Here is a 19,165-nt window from a genome sequence, read left to right as displayed (position 1 = left end):
AGTTACAGAGAGCAACTATTGTGGATTACGTTTTGCTTCTGATATCATTATTTCGCTGAACTTTAACCTTGTCCAATCAGATTCTCCAAAACTGTAAACAAAGAAACCACGATCTTCTTACGTCACAACCGTATTTCCCAGTTCCCCTGAAACGCCACGAGATAGCTGGGTTAAATTTAGAGTCTGAATTTCCGATCTAGAACACTTTGATTTCAGCCACATTATATCAGTGAATATAACTCTACATATCATTGGTCTAGCGAACCAGATGTCTCGGATTTGCTGGTGAGCAAAGCCGTTGCCGGAAACGAGCCGAGCCCGGGTAACTGGGTAGCGTTTCGGCTGAAAGGGCGTCCGGCCAATTCATTGTGCGGTCAACTAGGAAGTGACCGGCCCATAATAGGGATAAGCCGAACGACTCTCTATCTTAGTGTACTTTATGATATCCAACATAGCTACTAATGAATTACCACTGACAAAGACAGGATCCCAATCTTAGTAATAGTCAGTCTCTGCTGCCAATGTCTAATTTTGGGAACGTCAAAACAAAGGCCATTTATGAATTTGGTGATACATGACAAAGACACTATACTCTACTGCCGCCACTTTTTCGTACATTCTGTCATATTTTCAAACCATCGCAAGACTGTAACGCCAGTCTTTGCTCGTTCACTTGCAATATACACCAGTGCCTTTCAATGCTTCATCTGTTTTAAATTTGCCGACATGATTGTATTTATTGCTTCGTAAGTCCGTTTACCGCACATATTTTTAATACCTCAAGCCACACGGAATGTACAGTTTCTTCGGTCACAAGGGTCATCATAGCAGATGCCTCCACACCTGTTGCGAACTAGTATCAGCAATCAGCATCCATGATACCATCAACTACTGTAACACTAAAAATCAGCTCGCTCCCATTCCTGAATTACCCACCTGTCGCCTCGACATTTGACGATGAAAATACTCGATAGCGTGCTTACTTGTATTGTTACGTAGTCAAAATATGTTTGGCTGCAAATGAACACCGTCACAAATTACTAATTACGATGAAAGTACAATTTTTCACACCCGTGACAAATGGCGATGGTCATATTTCAGTAACTTGATAGCATTACGGTTTTACGCGGTCATGGAATCCATTACAAAATACACGAAATTAAAAACATTTCATCTGGGAAATTTCGGAAAGTAAATACATGGCAACAAAAACCAACTTATACTGTAATCATTGGGCTAGATGAATTGAACACGACGGCGACATTTCGAATATAGAACAGCAGAGAGCACACGCATGACAGGATTCAGGGAGAACACCTTGCATCGCAACGGTAAGGGAAAAATATACTCAAGCAATTGACGAGATAGTAGTCTCTCAACTTTGAAGTCGATAAAAGAGGGCTGTGATTGCAAAAAAGGCATCTGCATCACATTGGTTCTAATTAGATTCGCGTGACAGAAAGCGGAAAAACAGGACATTTCAAGCTCTCAAATCGAAAATGAGATTGGGAAGTCTGCAAACGAAAACGGCGATATATCGAGACAGTGAGAGTTTGTGATGAAAGCGTAAAATGACGGCAATGATTCGACCGCACGATTGCTATTCGAATGGAATAAAACCTGGCGTAACAAAAACATACAATGTGTGGCCGATCCGGTACCAAAAGCTCTTTCGAAACATGAGCGCAAGGTAAAAGCGAGTCGAATTTTAGTAAACACACAGCACAGTAGACAAAATGTGTAAAATCACGCGTTGCCTCCGCAAGCAAAAGTATATATATGCCAATCAGCAAACGAAGCGTTACCAGCAGGGTTGCCATACCGTCCTTATCATGAAGGGCAATGTCTTACAAAACTACGTTGTCCTTACTACAGAGATTTGCCCTTATTTTGTACCTATTCGCGGCAAGTTTGTCCTTATTTTCAGCAACGAGGCCGTGATGACCATTTCTAAATCATCAGTCTATAAAAATGCCGTGAATCAGGACACATAAGGACTGCACAAAACTGTGTTGACCGTTGTTTTCAGTCTACTAATATCGCAGTTTGTTTGTCTGTCCTAATTTAATCGTCGATGCTGACGGCAGCCCTGTTTACTGGTGTTAAATTGCTATTTCTAGAACTTGTTCGCGCATTATCATTTGAACGTAACGGTGTGATCGTAACAAAGATATGACTTAATTCCGAGGAAGTCTTTTCTATTTGGTTTGCTTGCCGGGTGTCTTTCTAACGCGCAAGTTCTTTGAAGGCGACGTCATCACCGGTTCGCTTCGACTTCTTCTGGCCGCTGTGGTTTTCGCAGGCGTTTTGAGGACAGTCTTGCTGGCCGCGCGCTCCGCGGACCTCGTTCTGTGCTTTGCGGACGGCCCGCCGGCGTCCTCGGTCCTGCATCGCTTATGTCCGTGGGAGCGCCGCGTCGACGCGGGCCCGGCCGAATATCGTCGTTTCAACTGAGTCTTTGGCGGGGCACGGACCGATTCTTTCTTTGCCGATGATCTGAAGAATGCGAAAATTAAACGGACGTTGATCCAGGGTTGTAATGACTCGAGTCACGACTCGACTGGACTCATTTTCTCAAAATACGGAAATGACTTGACTCAAAGTCAATCTGCGTATTGACTCGACTTGGACTAAAGTCATCTGACTTGTGACTCAGACGGCCAAGACCGACATTTCATTGTAATTTCGAAGAATAATAAAGCAACCACACTGTTGGGATTTCGTCTATTGGTACTGGTACTTGAAAATGCGACCAGAAACTGCTAAAAGTGAGGAAAATTATTATATTATAAATGGGAACCATTCGACAACACCAAACAGAGTTATAAAAAGTGGAAACTGAGCAGTCAACACAATGACGTGGACTTGAGTCATAATACCATGACTCGGACTCGACTCTCTGATCGCTGACTCGGCGGTGAATAAAAAATGACTCGACTTGGTACGAGTCAAAACTATAAAAGTGAGATGGCCTTATGACTCGGAGCCTTGCGACCTGGTTATAACCCTGCGATGAGCTATTTATCATTATTCCAGTTTCATTACATATATTTCAATTCTATCGTCATTTATTATCAGAGGTGGTCAAACTAGAGTAGCAATCATCAGTAAGTAGTAGGGATTTCTATGTTTATGAACAGTTGTATCACCAAATATAGCAATAGGAAGTAGTTTATTTTTTACCTTGATGTTTTTGATACATATAGACCGACTCATAATATCACATAACACACAATCTGTGCATAAGACGCTGCACAAGGAACGTGCAGAATTAGCCTTGCAAGACTTCCTAAGTCTTGCACCACCTTTCCACGCTATCCCGGGAATGCTGAACGCCAAGCGGGGAAGTCATGGGTACCAGTGCTACGTTGCTAATCAGTGATCAGGTCTTTCGTCAGACCCGGCAGGGGATTGAACCCACGACCCACCGATCGAGAAGCCAGACGTCACAGGCATAAGCTTATACACAGAGTCCGGTTGGCACAACCTGGGCTAGCGGATTTTGACAAGTCAATTCCGAGGCATACGAATAAAAGGCCTAATATTAATAGGCACACTGATTGATAATGGATTTGGGGAACGCTTGTCGATGTTGATTAGAAAGTTGCCGTGTGAACGCAACAATTTCAGTTTCTGACATTGACGGGATGAAACTCGTCGGAACATACTGACACAATTGTCAAAGAATCAATCAATTGTTCTCAAGGTTACCCGAGTAGTGTAATTGCTCGTTTACAACATGAGCACTGGCCAAACAATAAATGAAGATCGACATGAATCAATCAATCATATCACACGAGTAAGCAAAATCATCCCCACATAACTTCACGCAATCGTTAAGATCTAGACCACAATCGGCTAGAGTTGACGAGCCATAGTTCTACTATAAGTATAACTGGGAAATGGCTTAGCCTCGATTAGTGTCCTTGGCTAGTTACTGCGTACTGATAACAGACTTCAGATATAAGAAATATCAAAGTCGCAAACTTGCCATTGTAATGTAGCTGGCAAGAATCTTAAAACATACCTCGTGCTTCGTCTGTTTGTCATCTTCATATCATTAGATAATCTTCTTGTAATTCTACGAGTTGGAGTCGATAATTCTGAATGTGCAAAAACATCTCCATAATATTCACCATACTCGATATACTGTGTGCATTAGGGCTGTTCAAAATGAACTTTGTCCAATTCTACTTCACAAAATTGTTAGCTTGCCTAAATAAATGCTGGACACAAAATCTGGCTCAACTCCAACCTGTAGAAACATTGCTTTAGGGGAGTACGTTTTGGATCTATTAAATAAGTACAAAATTATTGAGAATTTTTCTGGCCTATGGAATTTCAGGTTGGCTAAATGACGCATAGCAAATTTGGCTCAATATCAACCCGTAGAAGTGAAGTTATTGGAGTAACTTTTCTTTTACGCTTAGGAATTCAGCCAAATTTGATATGCATCGTTTTTTTTTAGACGACACAACAATTCCATGGGAAAACCAGTGACTCTTTTAAATAAATCCTGAATTTTCACGTCTCGGTGGTTCTACAGGTTGCAGTTGAGCTAAATTTGAAGCGCAGTGTTTCTTTAGGCAACCTAATAATCTCATCAAGTAGCCAGTGAAATTTGAAGACAACCGTTATTTTTTAACAACCCTAGTATGCGTAGGCAGTAAACAAAGTAGTAATGATAACAGTATCACCATAGTGTCCTACAATGGCGTGGACACGAGCAACTCAGAAGGCTGATTTTTGGGGGTTCTAGGATCAACAGCACATTGAAATTTATACTATCGTAATCAGTACCCTGGCAGCTTTCGATTGATACAAATTTCACGGTCAAATTGCCTTTAGGCAAATGGAAAGTGTGACGTAAACCAATTGCAGTGACTTGTGAGATATGCGTGTGTCCAGTGTCCACCCACACCATTGTAGGACACTATGGTGTCACAGTCAATGACGCCAAAATCAGAGCACGAAACCGCGTCAGTCTTACCATTATCCACAGTGTCATCGTCTGTAATCTTCTTACTGGAACTGCTTGATGGTTCGCCGGTGTGACCTTAAATAATGAAGGCATGCGTCACGTAGGGTTACCACATTTTGGAAATCGGGAAGGAGGACACTTTTTCAAAACCCCAAAAATGTTCGGTCGTCGAAATTGAAACCGGCCGATTTTGAAATAATTACTGGAAATCTTGTTATGTTGACTAAAAAAAAAGGTCATCACTCTGATTAACTCCCGCATTACCTACATTTTTACAATACTGAAAAAATGGTATCGAACCTACAGGCCAACTCTCATTGATAGATTAACTTTCCGTAGGCCTACTCAAAACAAAGATATCTTGCTACTCGACACAAGTCATCAGAATTGATACTCGTATCATTGAGTCCAGCTCGACTGAACACCTCTGGCTATGTGCTACGGTAGACCAAGCTATCGCAAATCAATACCACGCCGTAAGGCACAAAAGCTTATAGTAACCTGGTCGATTAGTCTTGGTCATTACATCGTCGTTCGATACGGCTTCGCCACTTGATGAAGAAATACTGCTATCTTGCACTGGTTCCGTGTCTGAAACGAGACGAAACCACGAGTATTGGGCCGGGCCGGGCAAATGAATAAAAAACCGTACCTGATCTGGTAGGACCCGCTACGTCTTCATTGGCGACACTGGATCCAGCGACTGTTCAAAGGAAAACAACAAAACGTGTTCAGAACAGGGTTGTAACGACTCGAATAGCAAGTTTCGCGGAACGAGTCGTTGGATTCGAATCCAATATGTTCGGAATTCAGCGTGAAAAACGCTGCGTTAGTAGCCAGAACTCCACAGAAGGAAGAAAGTATCGAAACTATTCGAAGAGCTGCTTGGAGGAACAGGACATTGACATTGAAATAAACCCGAATATTTCGTACTGACACTTCCCATATTTTGCGATGTGATTGTTGGTATACAATCGTCAATTCTCTACTACTTGCTGACGATTACACCTGACGAGCGTTAGCTGAAAATACTACGGATTATTTCAATATCAGTATATTATTCAAGTGTATATAGAAATTATGTTCTTCGAAGAGAAAACAACTGTCTGAAGGGCGTTTATTTTCGCTAACGGTACTCAAATCGTTCCACTTCATAAATGACTTTGATTCGAGTACACGAATTCACCTTTCGATTCGCCGCTATCATTCGAGAGGTCTGTCGCTTTCCTGCCGTCGTCGGACTCGAACGGTATAGTGTCAGATTTGAATTTTGACCCAGACAACCTGGCGCTGGTCCAGCTTTCGGTATACGTGTCCCTAGAAAAAGAATGGACATATTTGAATGAAGTGTCAAACAACTGAGAATTGGATGGATCAGACTGAAAATTATTCAACGAGGACCAAGCAGTAGGGATAATAAAAATTGAGTTCAAGTTACCTCGCACTGATTATAAAATCATTTCAATTCAACCGGAGACTAAGAGTGCTATCATGCTAGGGTGTAGGACAGTACAATGTACCGTATAGAAATCAGTCTCTGCGACATAACAAACTTACGAGAGCAGTCATTCCTATTTCCTGTCCTCAATTACTCAGTACAAAGCATCTTGCTCTGACATTCCAACAAAATAATAGTCATTCAGACAGATAGGTCACCGGATGTGATACCAGCTTTTGCACTGCGGCCGACTGCTAGAATTAAGCAGACAATTTCAATATGAGAATACCTCTAGCCAGCTGTATGACTGAACAACAACAACAGATTTCAAGATTTTAGATGTGATCCATCGAGTGATTACTAGCCATAATTATTCGAATATTGGACTTGTGGGTTATAAAGTCGACGCATAAATGAAGTCCACCCCTCGACACCGCTGTAGTTTGAGTTGAACCTATCACATTTGCGCCAAATATCAGCACGGTAAATAGTTTGAAAACTGCCCGCAGCATCAAGGTAGCGCTAAGTTGCGACTTAATTATCCCGTCACAGACAAATAACTTAACATACCGGTGGTGTCAATTAGCAGAGGAGTTGAATAGAGTACAGTAAGTACGCGTGACAAGAAAATGACCAGCACATAGTCGGATTTTGTATCTTCTACACAGGGTTGTAATGACTCGAGTCACAAGTTTCTTATGACTCGAGTCATTTTCTCAAAATACCGAAATGACTCAGAGTCAATCTGGGTAGCGACTCGACTTGGACTCGAGTCATTGCGCATGACTCGAGACTCAGACGGCCGAGACCGACATTTCGTTGTAATTTCGAAGAACAGGAAAGTAACCACAACATTGCGATTTCGTCTATTGGTACTGGTACTTGAAAATGTGACCAGAAATAGCTAAAAGTGAGGAAAATGAGTATATTATAAATGCTAACCATTAGATATCACCGAACAGAGTTATAAAAAGAGATTGCAACAAGACTTTAACTGGAAACTGAGCAGTTAGCACAATGACTTGGACTCGAGTCATATCACCATGACTCGGAGTCGACCCTCTGCTCGCTGACTTGGACTTGACCCGGTGGTGAAGTGAAAATGACTCAACTTGACCCGAGTCAAAACTATAACAGTGAGATTGACTTGTGACTCGGTTATAACCCTGCTTCTACATAAATACAGAGAGAATGCTACCAAACAGTTTGGAAAAGACCATGCGTGCTATCGAAATTACCAAAAAATATACCGCTATGTGGGCGGGGCAAATGTCCAGCAGTCGTATCAACAGTAATCACAACATGTCTTCATTTCGACATCGCCATATCGACCGTTTATATCAAAATTCACTGTTTCACTGGGCTGGTTCTGCTAACAACACTAATTTTAAGAAGCAAACAGAGAATTATCCTTTCAACGACATTTCCGCGACTGATTCCATTGTGAAACAACGGTCGTTACCACTCACCGCTTTTTAGCGGCAATCTCCATCTTCTTCCGTTCAATGTACACGACGATAACGCTGGTGTTGTCGGCGCGCATCGACCTCATTTTCCATCGGTCGAGCGCGAGCTGCACAAGCTCGTGAGCCGGCGTGCCTTAACAGGAATACGCGATTTACGCTAAATCTGCTAAAAATGCTAATACTTTCGACGTCTCTCACCCGACACTTCATGTCTACTTTTTCTATCGTCGAACGTACCCACGCTGGACACAGATTCGCAGGGGCGTACCTGCGCAAGACACGATATGTTAAAAATAAGATACGTTGTGACAAGCGTCAACACGTTGTACACCAGTATAACCGGGCTTAAATGAGTAGGCTTAGATTCGGACAATTAGATAATTCTAGTTGTCTAATCGGACCAAATTAGTGTGAAATGCCGGTAACCTAATCCTAATCTAATTTATAGTTTTCCTATAAATGCTGTAGGAGACTGTGTGTGGGGAAACGGGCCAAGCTTGCTGCATCGACATTTGCTAGCCTGTTCTTGTGCTCACAAGAATGAACAATGATTTCATCCAGACATTTCTTACGTTTAGAAAAAATAATGTCAACGATTCATGAAAACCGTAATTCCACTTAAAAAGAAATGCATTTACTGGATAGGCTACCACAGGTTTAGAACCACTGCCGTGCAAGTAGGGGCTGTTCAAAAATGACTTTTTTTCTCAAATCGTTCTGGCTACTTGATAATATTGTTAGGTTACCTAATTCAAGCCCACACACCAAATTTTGCTCAATTCCAGCCAGTAACCGCATTGCTACAGGAGAAGAAAGTTTCTATTTATCAAATAAAAATAAACTAAAAATTTTCTGCTCACCCCATGAAAGTGTTAGGTCGTCTACAGAAACGATGTTCACCAAAGTTGACTCAATTCCAACAAGTGGGAGCGGAGTTATTGCCGTCGAAAAATTTGGATTTGTATAAAATAGTATTTACGATGGGCACACCTATAATAAATAATTAAGGAATTGGTAACCGTAAATACTATTTTATTGAGAATCCAAAGTTTTCGACGGCAATAACTCCGCTTCCACTGGTTGGAATTGAGCCAAATTTGGTGAACATCGTTTCTGTAGACGACCTAACACTTTCATGGGGTGAACAGAAAATTTTCAAATTTTTATTCATTTATTTTTGTATAATAAATAGTACTTTCTTCTCCTGTAGCAATGCGGCTACTGGCTGGAATTGAACCAAATCTGGTGTATAGGCTTAAATTACGTATAGGTAACCTAACGATTTTATCAAGTAGTTAGTACAATTTGAGAAAAATAGTCATTTTTGAACACCCCTAACTGTGCAGCCAGTAACCACACCGTACCATATTCCATAGCCCGTCGCTCGCCAGAATGACAAACTGCTCACGGCCGTCGACCAGATCGTAAACGTGGACATCGGGTATCGGCGACACGACGAATTCATTCTTCTCAGAATTGAAGCTCCACAAGTCACCCAGCGAGCGCGCGATCGCCAGAAACGGGATTTTGTCGAGCTTGGTACTCCTGCAACATCGTCACGCTTACACGCCGAAAATATCAAAAAACCGGCGAGCGGGGTACCGTCTGATGGGACCGGTGTGGCTGATTTTCGGTCTGTTCCAAACCACCCGGTTGACGCCGGCCTTGTTCATGACGCAGCCGCCGCAGTATTCGATTCTTTTCCTCTCCTCGGGAAGTTCTGGCTTATGATCCACTGTCAGTTCCCATACCTGAATGTGCGGACGAAAATCAATAATTGAAGGTGCATCGAATCAAGATGAATGCGGACGGCTTAGGATTACTCAACAGAACGAAAGATATATTGTGATAGCCACTGGCCCAGTGGCCCTAGACACAAATCATAGTTAACAAAATGCCAAAGGAATCAAATCCGTATTGTAATTTCTGAAAACAGCATACCCCGATCTATCTCCGATTCAATTCAAGAGCGGATTATAATCCATACCGTGAACCTTGTACCACTAGATTATTAGGCAGATATCCAATCGCCATCCATTATGCAAAAGGCATGCAGGACAACATAATTCAACAAGTTCAAGGCCCATTGTCGATATAGGAATCAGAGCCAATAGCCTGAAATCTTCATAACAAAGATTTATATTCTAGACATGGTTATTGCTGTTGAGGATTAACACACATAAACCTGATCACAGGATTCAAGCTACATAAAGGTCATTGCTGCGAAGTGAACATTACTATGCATCATAAATAACAATAACACAGATGGATTTACCTTGAATTATAAGATGTTTGAATCAGTTGAATTTCTGCAAAATGCAGGCAAACTCAATGTAGCCTACCATATGACCTCAAATCGCTATCATCTTTGTTGGTATATCGTCAATTGATCTTTGATTTTGAATATGATTATGAAAGTAGTCTTTTACTCACTGCATACCAGCATAAAATGATAGTTAATGTTGACTTAAGATACAAATTAATGAAAATGTCAATCCACATCATTCCGATCCGAGAAAATTTTTGAGCATAAATTGACGGTGTCTGTCGATTAAGCATTGAGAAGAGCTGGACAAGTACCTGAAAACCCCGATGAGTTTCCTTCAACCGGTTTGATCTTGTGCCCATAACCACCATGGAATCCCCGACATTAGCCACATACATTTTGTTACCGCGTATCAACACCAAACTCGCTGTTGTACCTGAAAGAAAAGTTAGATTTAAACATGTGTACTTCATATATTAACCTAAACAGCAGTAGCATAATAGAGAAGCAGCATTCATGATAGCAAGTGCCTGAACAAGGTATGTCAAAATATACAAAATCATTCAAAATAACGAGTTTATGTAAAGGTTACGTTAGATCGTGTCACTACTGGAAGGGTAAGGTTATGTTGGTCCGTTATTATTTTGAATACCTCGCTGTTAGGACACTCCGCTTCGAACAAAATCTACTAGAAAAGACTGGTACCAGAGTCAAGAGTACATAAAGCCAATTGCTTAAAATACTTGATCGCGCAAAACAAATTACATTACGTCCAGTCAAGCCAGTGGAAGATCGGATAATATCAGTCATCCAGAATAGCAGGCACACACTTCTCGAATATTGACACATATATATAATTGACGCTGGATCTAATTCACGTGCAAGTTTCCAGCGTTCATGATCGGAATTTTTAATCGAATGAAGCAAATCTAGTATGGTGAACTCTGTAGCACTTATAGGGTGCATACTAGATAATAGCAAGTAATTCGATTCAGAATTTACTATTAGGATTCACGCTGTGTGTCACTTGTTATGATTAGGGCTGGGCACAATGATTCGAGTACTCGAATCTGAATCGAGTATCAATTTTAATGATTCGAGTCGAGTAGTAAAATACGATTTTTTCGAGTACTGAAATTATACGCTCCTCGCAACTGACAGTTGATTTATCAACGAGAATTATAGTTTTGATACTAGTTTCCACCGAGAAAGCCTTGAAACCTGGATTGGCCGTGTCGCAGCATACCAGACATAGTACAAAGCTATGAACGTTACTGGAGAATACACATTTCCGAAGTCATGATTATCGCACAAGATTGTTAAGAAGTGCTAAGGAAGTCGGCTTTGTCGAAAAATACCAAAGTAACTTTAATGTGACGGATAACAGGCATTATGTTCTTTGTGATGGCATAAAAGGTACATATTTGAACTTAGGCATAGTACATTATTTTGTGACGTCATAATGAGTGATACTCGATTACTCGACTCGAAGCATATTACGCGATTCAGAATCGAATCACTCAGGTACTCGATTTTGCCCAGCCCTAGTTATGATGTCATAGCAGCATGTATAATTAGAAAAGTTCAGAATGAATATTTTATGCGACCAAAAAGAAAATGGTGCCTGTTATACACCGTATTACTCTTTGACATTACCTATTTGATTGCGTTTAGTGTCACTGCTGTGGGACGATCACTATTTCACACCAATTTCCACTAAATCGTTGAGACAGATTAAACTGTGACAAAAATTGTCTGTTATTGATAGTATCAGTCATAGTCACAAGGGGCGTACAATATCCATCACGAAAAAATATCTTTGTCACTACCTTACTCCAATCGGTGAGTTCAGCCCTAGTAATTAGTAAATATAGACAGACACAACTGATAATAAGATATGGTAGAATTGTGTCACATAATATTTGAAGAGCTTCTTCCAGGTAGGCTACTGAACTTCAATACAATGTAATAGTTTATTCAAATTGAAATGAACCTGAATATTTTCGGCTAACACTCGCCAGGGGTATTCGTCAGTAGTCGAGAATTGGAAATATTGTATATCAACAATGGTTTCACCAAATATGATGTCAAATAACAATTATCCCTAACGAGTGCCAGCCGAAAATGTTTGGGTTCATTTCAATATGAATATCTCAATGTACCATTCAATTGTAAGATAATATTGAACAATAAGTGCTCAAGTAGTACATTCCCTCACCTGCAGTGCTAGGATGTCCGTTATAGGTCTTGGGCCAATTCGGCAACGCATTCCACATTTGATGATGAGTAATAGTGAAACCGTCACTGATGGCTTTCTTAACTACATCGACATCTTTGGAAAAGAAGCCTTTCTGGCTTTTGATATTGTTCATGATGTGGTCCCTCGCGAAATGCGCTGCCTCCTTGCCGCCGTGACCATCGAAGACGGCGAACGCTGCGTATTCGATCACTTTTTTGTCACCTTTGGCACGCTCGAATTGCACCGACGTAACATCTTCCATGTACCGTCTTCCGCCTTGGTCTACCTCGGCGGTGACTCGTAAGTTCCAGCAGTTTGTCGTGGACATGGCGGAACAGGGGATTAGCCACGCGGACGTTAGCAGTGGGAGTCTAGACGCTCAGCCAACAGCTCATGAAGCTCAGACGAAGTTAGATACACTGAGAAGAATGCAAGTTGGTATATCATTTTCGAAGCAGTAGAGGAAATGAAAATTCAGTCAATTAGACGTTCTATAATATTGGGATTTAGAAGCAAGCAACAAAGGCTTTTCTGTAGGCATATAACCTATGCGCGATAAATCAAGAGTTCGTTACTTTCCTTTAACCTATATGCTGATGCTGAAATATCTGGTTCAAATCTGGACGTAGGACTACAAGGCCAATGTAATTCCGACTGTGTTGCATCACAGACAGTGGCGAACCATTGACATGTTGATCATTTTTGACTGCTGAAAACCATGTCTTTGTCAGATTTTTTAGGCGTCCTCGACGCACATTATAGGTTTACCACCAGTTTTATGGTAGGTTGGCAATTTAGCCCAAGCATGTAATTGATATTTGATCGAAGAGCGCACTTCAAAAAACATAACGAGTGTCATTAAAATAAAAATCTATGATGTGTTCAACGAATGGTAGGCTAATCGATTACAAAAAGAAGTCGGAAAAAAAAGACAGAAGTCATCCATTCACGGTTTGTTTTGTAAGAGTAAGACAAAGCACAATAAAGCATATTCTAGACCAGTGGTTCTCAACCTTTTTTTAGACACGCCCCCCTTTTTGATAGTTAAAAATTTCGCACCGCCCTTATCGTCATATCACAAAATCCAACTGGGATGCTAGCAACCATAACAGATTGTTTTGTGGTATGGACGGTTATGAATGTTGATGAGAGAATAAAAAATATGAAATTGGGTCCATATAGAAAGAAACACGTGTGCATTGGAGGTAAATCGCGCAAAGCGCGAAAATTTTTTTCAGGTGACTGCTTCTTCACGCCCCCCTTCAAATGTTTCACGCCCCCCAGGTTGAGAACCCCTGTTCTAGACACTTTTTCAAAAATGACATATTACCATTACAATAATTTATACGATATAGGGCCTATAGTATAGACCTCCTTATGATTCCAAACGATAATGACACTTAATCAACATTTCAATGTTAATCAAGCAAGCTTGTTTCTTAAATTCATCTCAACCCCCTATGGCCAGAGTGGAATCACGCGAGCATTTATATATTTGATCACGCCGATTAATGAATTATGCTGACGTCACAAAGCGATATCAGAGTCCAGATCCAAAACAAGACGCTTGCACTCAACAATGAACGCAAGCAAGCGTGGCATTTGCGCAACAGCGAATATACAGCGTAACCCTATTCCGTCGTATACCAGCTCTATTTTAGCACATTGTGTGGTTTAATAAGTAATTCAGTATCTAATCAGAGCGAAAAATATTTCCGTCATGCGGATGAAATTTTCCAATCACGCGAGAAATCCGTCTGTCACGCACAAAATGTTGTCGAAAACAACCACCGATTCCAGTCTGGCCCTATGGAATCTCGGTTCATTTTTTGAACTAAATCCTGAATGATGAGAGCTTTTCTGCATAGAATAATTATGTAATAAACAGAAAATTCTGCGTGGCGTTGCCACCGATTCCACTCTGGATCTCAACTACAGCACTAAAAGCAAACCTATACTGCAAAACCATCTGAAAAAAGTTCTCATTGAAATAAATATCGATTGAAATTGGTTTATAATTCCGTCAAGATATCAAAACAGTTTGCGCCACACATCCTCCTCCTTCTTCAGTACCTATGTTTACATCAGAACGATTTCAAGAAGGGTGCTGCATGCACCAATCAGCTCAAGCATTACAATGTCACAGCTCATGAAAAACTATATAGGCACCCCTATGGACTCTCGGTTCATTCTTTGAAATAAATCCTGGATGACGAGAGCTTTTCTACTTATAATAATAAGGTGATTAAAGAGAAAATTCTGCGTGACGTTGCCACATGCCACCAATTCCACTCTGTCAGAGTGACTCTGGTATAGCCGTATAGCGGTATCCGGTATGTAAGCGTCAGAAACATTGATGTAGAAATATTGCTCACCATAGAACGTAGAATATTGAGCCTAATTCAAAGATATCCAATCATAAAACTCACAACTTTATTTCAAGGAATATGGTTTTTCAACGCATAGAAGAGACAAGTGCCGGTATAATCCCGGTAAGATCTATCATCAGACTCGGACGAAGGATGGTAACTCCATAACTGGATGCCGTACGCGTGTACATCAGCATCACGGTGAGGGGCCGGTAAATGGAATTTAAAAATATTGTACATTTGCACTGCCGTATAAACATTCCGCATAGCTTCTTGTGCAACAAGGATAGCCAACTGCCTACTCTACACGAAAAAAGTATGGATGAACTCGGTCTGTTTTGGCGTCCTCCCTACTGAAAGCAAATGCAAAGTAGCGGTGACGTCATAGGCAAAGGGTATTTTTTGAATTTCGGCAATGGAGTGTAAGAAAAGGTTGCTCAGATACCAGATATCAGACTTCATGTACCGATGAAGCTCCATATTCGTCAAAAAATCTCCACATAACAGATAAATGATAAAATTTGAATCGTAAATGGAAATCTCACATAGTTTGGATTCTCCACTAGAGGCAGTCGCGATTTACCAAGACTTCGTAATCGAAGGCTTTCACATTTTCATCCAATGATATATATCATTCTTTCATCCGATCAAAACACATGTAAAATGTACTACAAAAGAGACATGTGGAAAGAGACAATGCTATTTGAAGAACAGATAGCAGGATATCGAAACGACTAAATACGGGATCTTAATCCAACATCCACCTCAGCTTGGTGCCCAGCGTAACAATGTTCGATTACACCATGAAAAAATATCATAAAATATCATATGATCGACCGAAAAGATCATCGCTCTATCGAATACGCCGGAACTGATGTGTGGAACAGTATCCCGCCGGCCATCAGGCAGTCGACGAGCATGTCCACATTCAAGTCGAAATACAAGCAATTACTTCTAAATAAATACAGTCCATCCTCAAGATTACCGGACCACGACTGACCGATCGATCTCGCTTCCCCTGACATGCCGCCCTATTTCTTGTCGCTTCCTTTTTCTATACTATCTTCTTTACTTTCATTCAGTGTGCATGCCTCCTCTTTACATCGCCTAGGCCAATAAGGTGGGTGTCCGATTCCATAGACAACTCCTATAGTCGCTTCGAGATCTTCCTTTCTTTTCATTGTATCGCATTTTTTGTGGTGTTGAACTGATAAAATTGCTAATAAACCAATGATGATGATGAAACAAAAAATTAGTTGAGCAGATTTTTTCGTATTTCCTATACCATATTCCTTGATAAACATGTTTCCGGCATTTTTTGCCTCATGTGTCCGTTAGAAATGTCATTGTAAGCTTTTTAAACTTCCCGCACCACGTTTTTCAAGATCCTCCCCCTATTAATTGTGACGTACGTCACATTGATTCATCATTCAATTCATAATAGTTGATTATTAGTAACAATCATCTTATTCTCTGTCTCAGTTAGCAAGCAATCTCAAATTCCTTTTCGTTCTGTTCTGTTAATGCACTGAGTCAGTGAGTATAATGTCATCATTAATGTCAGCATCACAAATGTAATCTGCTTTGGCTATTTTGGTATGTCTGTGGTCTGCATATCAGCTTGAAAAAAGTTAAGTACAATATATAAATAAAAGTAGGGTTTTTATACTTATATTAACTTGACTTTGGCATGGAAATTGGAGACAAAGATAAAAACTGGGCATTTCGTGTAATCTGCGAAACATGGCGATGAAATATGGATGTATGGCTAAGGGGAGATCGGCATTTAATGTCATGTGCTATTGAAGAGTCTGAAGGGAAATTCGAAACCTTATAGATGACTGTTATTTCTGTATGAGTGGGATTCCAAAGTTCAGAATAACTAAAAATGACTTGACATTGCATATACTTCTCCATGGCCGAACTAGTTTTCTTGGTGTTCTAAATATAGGAGACGTGGAAGCGAAAAATTACCAAGTTCATATATCAGTTCCAATGTGGTCATAGTCCCACAAATTTCAACGACTAACCTACTTCACCTCGGCATCAAAGCGAACAACTACTATACACGTGCGTCCTCGAAGAACAACTACCGTGTGATCAGGACGGAATACAAGAATATGCCGCGCTCTATCTTTTTAGGTATATCTATCTAAGTATGGCGGACCTGTAGTGTGGAACAACATCTCGCCGGCTATCCGACAGTCGCCGAGCATGTCCACATGCACTGAAATCTGCCCTCAAGTTTACTGGCGACCACAATCTGACATATCAACTTCGCCTACCCACACATGCAGCATTCATTTTGTCGTTATTACTTTTTGTTATGCTCTCTTTTATCCAGTGTGCATGCCTCTTATTTAGCCTACGTGCTGTAGGCCAAGGTGGGTGTCTGATTAAAAGACTACTTCAAAGTTGTTTCGGCACCCGCCTATCTTTTCATTATATCACAATCTTGTGGTAAACTGATTTGATAAAAATCTTAATTAATAAATAATGATGAAATCGGCCATTTCTTCTCGAGATAACGCCAGAATCCGGGTTTGGACGATATCGCTTAACCCAAGTTCGCATGATGGGTAACATGACCGACAAGTCTCTGACATCCTACCTGATCAAGGCATCACGGAGAAATGACTCTCTTCCTGGCTCTTGGCAACACTCGCGGTCATCAGCCCTATATTGAAGGGCGAGAAAGACCCTTCTGTGGGTAATCCTATCAAACTAACAAGATGCGACTAGACACGCGTGTAAAGCATTGGAGGTTATGGTAACGAGGCGCTTGAGATGGTACTTGGAGTCGATCGAACTCCCTCATCAATGATCGACGCTCAGTCTAGATTCCGTCTTGGGCGCAGTAGCCTACCCTGGATAATATTGTGCAACTATATGATACCGTGTATACAACAGTAAAAAGTCGATATCCCGTGATTGCAGCCTTTTTAACATCGAACCTGCATATAACATGACATGGAGAAATGGACTTTTACTTAAATTAACGGAGCTTTGAATCTAAGGTCAAACGCCAAGTTGGACAAAGGGTTTCTTTCTTGTCACGTTGAACCTGCCAAGTTCTGATTGGCAATTCGTAGCCAGCGTACACACTCCTTCCAATCAAGACTCCATAAGGGCGTCGTGATGCACGGTTCGCACTACCTCACTCGCTACCAAAACAGGCCTGGAAACTCACCGCACAATGACTAGGTCACTCCTTGACAAACATATTTTATGCTGTATCACCTCGACCATGTGTCCCAATCCCAATAGGACACAAAAGTGAATTATGTAAGTTTGTTGGCGTGTGGCATGTAAATGCCTGAATAATGGGGAGTGATTAATTTGGAAATACATTTTCGCATCTTCAGATCTCTAGACTAGGGGTTTTGTACTTGGACAAGATACAGCGGCGGCAAACGGCATACTAAATTTTTAGCGTTAATGCAAGAGGATCGACTCGAATTAATACTCTTTTAAATCATTCTTTCGTTTTCAGAATGTTAGTGTCAGTTCAGGAATTACCACAAAAACTTGCGATAAAATTTAAAAGATAATATTAGTATTCGACAATAAATCGAAACGACAGGCTCAGACGTTTGTCGCACGACAAGAGAAAAACAGTATCGACAAAGGTGTTTGATCCTATAAGAGTTTCCTTCTCAACCTTATGATAACATTATATTTGTTTGGATATTTTTCGAGTGATGTTGTAAATTCATACTCGCACCTGTATCAATCTCTAAATAGTTTCGCGTATAACAATCCCTTTGTTTTGATTATTAATCTACCAAGTTGAGCAAATAGGCTAGTAGGCCTATTATTGTAACATTGAGATTGCTGGTGTATAGATGTTCACTTTTATTCGTTATCTAGTTGATACAAAAACAAACATATTTTGGCGATTTTGAAAATGCTACAAGGACGGTAAGGTCAAGGGTGTCAAATAAAAGACGACCTCAACGACTCTGTCTTTCATATTTTGCTTTTGTTCTGAATGTTTCCATTATATAGCAAGGTTCTAATTCATCCAATATGTTAATAATGATACATGCCAAGCACCATAGACATATATAAATATAGAGACATACAGGTCATTGTCGTCAATTGCATGAGGCTTCCGGCTAGACGTGGAGAGAAGGATCATATCCGCTCTTGTCTGAACCGTTATACCGTTATACATTCATTCTCACACAATTATTATTGTGTGTGTTTCATTTATGGATATTTTATGCGAACTTAATATGTTTTGCTATTAATGTTCCGATTGACGAAGCAATAAAATCCCTCAATCTCCTTCTACCTCTCTCTCTCTTATGTAGCCTTACGACTCGTAGTTGGTGCAAAATTATGCAATGTCAGTTGAAATTCTACATTCCCACCAGTTGAAGAAGAAGAAAGAAAAACAACAC

At 40.6% G+C, this 19,165-nt stretch overlaps 1 protein-coding gene across 1 annotated transcript; it reads right to left on the bottom strand.

Moving 5' to 3' along the window:
* Positions 1-971: 971 nt before the first annotated feature.
* LOC145452805 (protein phosphatase 1D-like) lies at positions 972-12,831 on the bottom strand. The gene is made up of 12 exons (XM_080330945.1): positions 12,370-12,831; positions 10,466-10,587; positions 9,488-9,636; positions 9,250-9,430; positions 8,084-8,153; positions 7,889-8,018; positions 6,168-6,298; positions 5,634-5,684; positions 5,483-5,572; positions 4,991-5,056; positions 4,028-4,103; positions 972-2,496 (listed from the first exon to the last, which is right to left on the bottom strand). The coding sequence occupies exons 1-12, from the start codon at positions 12,716-12,718 to the stop codon at positions 2,199-2,201; spliced, it is 1,713 nt and encodes a 570-aa protein (XP_080187071.1). The 5' UTR covers positions 12,719-12,831; the 3' UTR covers positions 972-2,198.
* Positions 12,832-19,165: the final 6,334 nt, after the last annotated feature.

Source organism: Botryllus schlosseri, chromosome 12, assembly GCF_051294905.1.
Source record: "Botryllus schlosseri isolate E-star chromosome 12, Bs_hap1, whole genome shotgun sequence".
NCBI classification, from domain to species: domain Eukaryota; kingdom Metazoa; phylum Chordata; class Ascidiacea; order Stolidobranchia; family Styelidae; genus Botryllus; species Botryllus schlosseri.
Note: the sequence above shows the minus strand (reverse complement) of the source record. Positions and strands in the feature narration are given on the sequence as shown.

Bases quoted from the DNA above. Each gene is read 5' to 3' on its own strand.
- LOC145452805 (XM_080330945.1), bottom strand. From the start codon at position 12,718: ATGTCCACGACAAACTGCTGGAACTTACGAGTCACCGCCGAGGTAGAC. The intron at 5,685-6,167 runs GTGAATTCGTGT...TCCTTTGAACAG, and splicing joins TGATAGCGGCGAATCGAAAG to TCGCTGGATCCAGTGTCGCC. The intron at 2,497-4,027 runs GTATGTTTTAAG...CGCATTCTTCAG, and splicing joins ACAAACAGACGAAGCACGAG to ATCATCGGCAAAGAAAGAAT.